Source organism: Microtus oregoni, unplaced genomic scaffold (assembly GCF_018167655.1).
Source record: "Microtus oregoni isolate MIOR12 unplaced genomic scaffold, Mior012 000072F_ref0000427, whole genome shotgun sequence".
In the NCBI taxonomy this organism is placed as follows: Eukaryota; Metazoa; Chordata; class Mammalia; order Rodentia; family Cricetidae; genus Microtus; species Microtus oregoni.
In genome coordinates, this window is record NW_024543979.1 from 8,150,670 (window position 1) to 8,156,669 (window position 6,000).

Genomic DNA, 6,000 nt, shown 5'->3' on the forward strand with positions numbered 1-6,000 from the left:
GAAGGGAGGGAGGAGGAAAGAGGCTGAAGGTATATCGCGGTACATAAATGTTAGAGGGAAAGCCAAGTGTACTGAAGCACACGTAAAATCTCAGCATTAGGGAGGCAGGGGTGGATGGGTGGACCCCTGAGGCTCAGTGGCCAGCCAGCCAGCCGAAACTAAGCCCCAAGTGCTGGTCTCAAAAAGAAGGAACTGCGTGGTTCCTGGGGAGTAACCACTGAGACTGGCCTCTGGTGTGTGTGTGCACACATAGTCTAACGCAAGCTCGCGCGCGCACACACACACAACAGTTACTTTTTATGTATTAAGCACTCATTTGTAAGACCAATTTCTATAATCTGAAAAATAATCTGGATTTGCATAATGAATTAATACTAAAAGTCAATTGAAAACAAAGCAGATAAAATTATTCATATTCTAGTAACAGCTAGAAATTTAGGCATAAATGGCTCTATAGGACTGGGGGAGCTCAGTGTAGAAGGGACACCCTTCACATCCCTGGTCAGTCTCTAGGCCCCCACCCACCCTCATACACACATGGAAGTAAAGCTGACAATTGGGGTTGGCAGATTTGAGTGCCCCAAATTTCATTTCTAAGACTTTGACCAGAATGCATAAATGGAATTTTTAATAAATAATTAATAAACTTTATTCTACATTTTTCTGTAGCCCACAGTCTGGTTTTCCTTGCAGATCTGGGTTGTTAGCCCTGATAAACAACAATTATAATCCTCTAGTATAAGGTTATTCCAGTTTGAAGAAAAACTAACAATTTCCAAAAATTTGCATTTTATTTTAGGTCAGGTCTTGTTTTCAGCTATGTTTCCCCCAGAAACACACTTCAAAGAGAGGGCTTTTCTTGATGCTTTGATTAAAGAAAATCAGATTTTCTGCTGTAACACATTTACACAAATCCATTTTAGGAACAGCAATAACTTGATGAAGATTCTACTACAATGGTTTTTACTAAGATCCCTGAATAAATCCCTCTATATTTTAAATATTAATAGAAAATGTTTTTACTTTATTATTATTCATTATGCCTTGTCTGTCAATATTAGATGTTTCCCTTTGGTTGCTTTATTGATTTTATTTAACTCTAAAATGATTTGAAAACATAGGTTCCACTCAGAATTTGAGAGTACTTTGAATCTCTTTACTTCCTTAGGCCCCCATGGAGAAGCACCACACTCTGTAAAACCTCCCGTGTCTTCAAGACAGTCTGATGAAAATGTGGCAAGGCTGAGGCACAGCACAGCTGCAGATAGGCAAGTGCCTAAGAGAAAAGTTATCAAGCAAGGACATGGAACTTTGCAGAAGGTTAATGCAAAAGTGGTACCAATGCTTAAAAACCCAAGTCAGTCCAAGAAAGGTGGAACTTTGAACAATAAAGGTTCAAAACAGAAAGTGCTTCCTGGAGAAGTTATGCTGCAAACTCAAGCTCCTCAAAGACCTTCCAAAACTGAAGCAGCCCCCACCCAGAAATGCGTGCTCCCCAGTGTGAGTGACAAGAGCCATGTTTCTAAGCAGAGGCCTCACGGGTCCCTGGTTCACCTTGCTTCTGAGACCAGTGGTGCAGACACACCCCAGTCACTGTGCAGACCTCACCCACAAACGCCATTGGACAGTCAAGACAAAAAGAAACCAGAACTAGAAGGCCAGAATAGACCAAAGATGGATGAGTCAATGAAACACGAGCTGACGTCAAGACTAGCTGGCGTAGGTCAGAGTAGCACATCCGCTTACCAAGATGCGAGTCTTGCCAGTGCAAACTCGAATTGTGATAACGTCACTGCTCCGAAATCCATGATTTCAAATCCAAATGAAAACTCCATAAACTCTAACCCAGTTTGTGGTTCAGGCTCAGCAAACGCAGAGCAACTCTGTGTACTGTCAGGTAGAGAGAAACAAATAGGAAGGAAAGGCACAGACATGAAACCAAGTGTGGATTGTGTGACAGTGAAAGAAGGTCCGTGTGCTCCTGGAGAGGCAAATGGTACCCTAGACTCTGTCCAAGACGGAAGGAAAGCATCAGTTCAGAGCCTCCTACCCAGTGGCTCTACTCCAGTCAACTCAGCTGTTCCTTCCAGGTGTCTTTTGGGACAACCATCAGAAAAAAATTATAAAAACATGGAAACATCAGAAACCCCAGAGAGCCATGAAGCTCCGTTCGTGGGTCACTGGGGTCTGAGCAGCAGGGCCACACAGCAGAGAGAGAGCCCAGAATCCGACAGTGGCAGCACCACCACGTCCTCGGACGACATAAAGCCCCGCTCTGAAGACTACGATGCCGGAGGGTCTCAGGATGACGAGGGCTCAAATGACAGAGGCGTCTCCAAGTGTGGCACCATGCTGTGCCCTGACTTCCTTGGGAGGAGCAGCAGTGACACCAGCACCCCCGAGGAACTGAAGGTGTATGACACCAACCTGAGAATTGAAGTCAAAGTAAAAAGGCAGAGCGGGAGCGACCTTTTCCAGATCAACTCAACCAGTGACGACGAGACGCCTAGGAAAAAGCCAGAAATGTGGTCTCGATCCACAGTGATCCATCCCAGGGAGAAAGAAAGTATTCCACGAGGCAGTATCCCATTTGCTCAGGAAATGGACCAGGTTTCTTCATCAGCAGATGAAACAGAAGACGAAAGATCCGAAGCGGAAAATGTTGGGGAAAATTCCTCCCTGTCCAACTCAGGTACTCAGCACATTCAGGGAATAATTAACTTAGCTTTCGAAGATGGAACTGAACATGAAAGTCACGACTTTTCTGCAACTAAAAGATTTAGAAGGTCAGTGTTGCTCTCTGTAGATGAGTGTGAAGAAGTGGGGTCTGATGAAGGGGAAGTCCCTACCCCCTGCCAACCGCCTATGGATTCTCTTTCACCTTCTGATGTTTTTGATGGTGTTACTTATGAGCACCACGGAAGGACAGGCCACTCCAGATTTTCTAAAGAAAGCGAAGATACTTCTGCACATTGTAAACACAATGATAAAGACAACAGTGCATACAAAAATGAAAGCATCCTCCTGGGGCTTAGTAGCATAGACTCTTCAAGAAAAGATAAACAGAGTGTCTCAACAGACCACAGGAACGGGGTGGATGTCCCATCCAAAGGAAGCCAGCAGCCTTGTCCAGAAGATGAAGAAACAAATTACAGAAGTGAGGTGGCCAATGACTTTCAGCACCACAACACATTCCTGGATGGTGACACGAAATCTCATGAACGACCGTGTCATTTGGAGCTTCATCAGAGAGAACTCAGCTCCAACATACCAAAGATCAGCTCAGCAAAATCTCTAGACTCCCATGCGAGCCAAGTCCTGCCTCAGGAAGGTCAAGTGAGAGAGAGCCATTCCACAGCTCCCAAGAAAGCTAATAACGCTGTGTTTTCAGGTAATGTACAGAAGTAGATGTGCTAAAAATGCGTAGGAAAATAAGTTCATAGATGTCTCAAGTTGTCTGTAGCCTGGATGTTATATTTTAATTAGAATATTTAAGCTACAGTTTCAACTTTTAAATGAGAATTTAAATTTATTAATAATATGAAAATGAGCTAGCTGTCCATTATTTATTGTTTGCTTAAAATCTTAGTGAATAATTAATATGTAGTTGAAAACCTTGTTTACTGGACACAGGTAACATGCTAAATCTTACATAGAAAAAGGAACTTAGTTTGTCATTGCAGTTATCGTGTCTAATTTAATAGAAGCATTCTTCACTGTTGAAAGTTTTACTTTACATTGGGTATGTTTATGGATCTTCTGTACAGATCTAAGAGGGCTGTGCAATAACTATAGTAATATGTGCTAAAAGCACCACACTATTTTAACTAGATTAATTATTATAATTTATATGCATTTTACAGAAACTAAGACTTTCTTCAGGATCACTATAATTCTAAATTTTTCAAGCAGAAAGATTAAGTTTCTAAAAGAGGTTATATTTAGACACAGTGATGATATAGGAAAAGGCCCGTCTTATTTCACAGGCTAGGTTCTTTCTTGTCTAATTGTTTTGTGTTGATGTCTTTCTTATTTATTAATTCAGACGAATGACTTAAAATATGCACTAGTAGCTGGTTGAGTAACTATTGTGTATCCTAATTAAGAAAAGTATTGACCAGAAATTCCTATTCAGTAACTGATAAGAATGGGAGATCTTCCAAAGCTGGATTCTTTGTGTTTGTCCTGGCTCACATCCTCCCTGTGCGATATACAGATCAGCTTTAGGTTCAGCGTGTTTATCTCCCATCCCCTGAAACCAGGTTATTTCTAAGGCACCTCCAAATGACTGTCTTTTTTTCCTCCTTGAGTTTCTATTGTAGTGAAGTAGATTTGTGTGTACTTTTATGTTTGTTTAAATAATTTATGTTATTTTCTGTATTCTAAGTTTTCAAATTAAAATGTGGAAAATTATTGTTAGTTACCTTTGTTGATTTTGCTGCTAAACAGTACCCTTGAATTTTTTAACAGAAAAATAAATGCCTCAAAAATTTTGTCAATTTTGTAAAAATGTTATTTTTCCATGTTGTGTTTTTCTGAGGAGCTGATGCTGTTACATTGTGTTACTGCTGTTCTACAAGACTCTGAGGGGTCGATGTCAATTTTTACATTGTGTAGTATTATGAATCATTGCAGGAGACATAGATGCTTGTGACACACGGGCACAAACCTGCATTTATGACCACCGGCCTCCAAAAACCCTCTCTCCAGTATGTGAGATGGAGACCGCAGAAGCATTTGAGCAGAGAGCGGAGTCAGAAGCCCACGTCCTAGTCAGGGACTCTGAGGATGACCGACACTTTGCACAACAGGACTGGACTCTGCTGAAGCAGCTGCTCTCTGAACAGGACGCAGACTTCAATGTCACAAGTTCTCTTCCTGAAGACCTAAGCTTAGCGCAGTATTTAATCAACCAGACACTCCTTTTAGCTCGAGACAGCTCAAAACCTCAGGGCTCAGCACACACCGACACGTGGAACAGGGGGAGTGAACTGTCGTCCCCACTGGGCGACTCCTCAGCAGGGGACACCATGGCGACTGTTTCCTCCGAAGATTGTTCGCCTCTAGGGGAGTGGACAATCCTGGAACTGGAAACCCAGCACTGAGAGTTTCAGCACTCGGGGAAAGTTTAAACTATGCCACGCTGTATTTTTGATGCCTACATTATATTTATAATTTCATTAGCCAGAATTAACCTTCAATTTATTGAGGTAAATATAGCTTATTTATTAATAGATTATTAATAATCTCATGTCTCATGTTTTTTGAGCATGTTTTTCATAACTATTAGAGAGAATAGGAGACTTGTAGGAAAATCTTTGCTCTACTTTTCTTTCCCAGCTGATAATTTATTCATTTATTTAAGAATTTCCATGTCAGTACACAAGGATATCAACTCCTTACTTTTGATTCTGCATATGGTACCATAATAATTTAACAATAAACTTACTGTGTGAGTGTGCATTGTATAAAATTAATCTGTGAATGGCATTCAGACTCGGGCTGGGTGCTGGGGGTTGGGGAGACAGAGGCCCCCACAGCTTCCCCAACATTTCAGGACCAGGACATTGAGATGTGGTCGTACGCTAAGTTTCAACCATATTTTTAATAAACTAGGAGGAGTGGGGCTTTCTGGATATATCCAAGGCAGGCACTGGAAACAGTCTTGTCTCTGTGAACCCTAGCAGTCACTTTTATTTTGTGTGTCATGATAAGAATACTTTGGAAGTGCCCTGCACTGAGCTAGCCCCAAGTATTGATCAAGATGGGTGGGTGAGGGAGGCAGCCGGTCCTGATCTTCCGCGGGCATGGGCTTCCTGGTGTCTGCTTAGATCCTTCTTTGTGGTCAGATTTCCCTCAGTCTGTAGGTCTGTAGGAAAACAGATACACATGCTACCAGAGAGCAAATGCTTGGATCTTAGATGCCGCTGACTATGGTCCTTTCAGGTCATGGGATTTCAAACACTGTGTCTTGTAACTAACTCATGTTTCTCTAGAATA

At 41.9% G+C, this 6,000-nt stretch overlaps 1 protein-coding gene across 2 annotated transcripts in view; it reads left to right on the forward strand.

Annotated features, from left to right (window-relative positions):
- Positions 1 to 5,459, forward strand: part of Btbd8 (BTB domain containing 8) — a 60,554-nt gene extending 55,095 nt beyond the window's left edge. For both annotated transcript variants that reach the window (XM_041642054.1, XM_041642055.1), the window contains 2 exons: positions 1,169 to 3,391; positions 4,636 to 5,459. In XM_041642054.1, the coding sequence (XP_041497988.1) occupies positions 1,169 to 3,391; positions 4,636 to 5,105 (2,693 nt within the window). In that variant the 3' untranslated portion in view covers positions 5,106 to 5,459. The remainder of the gene's footprint in view (positions 1 to 1,168; positions 3,392 to 4,635) is intronic.
- Positions 5,460 to 6,000: the final 541 nt, after the last annotated feature.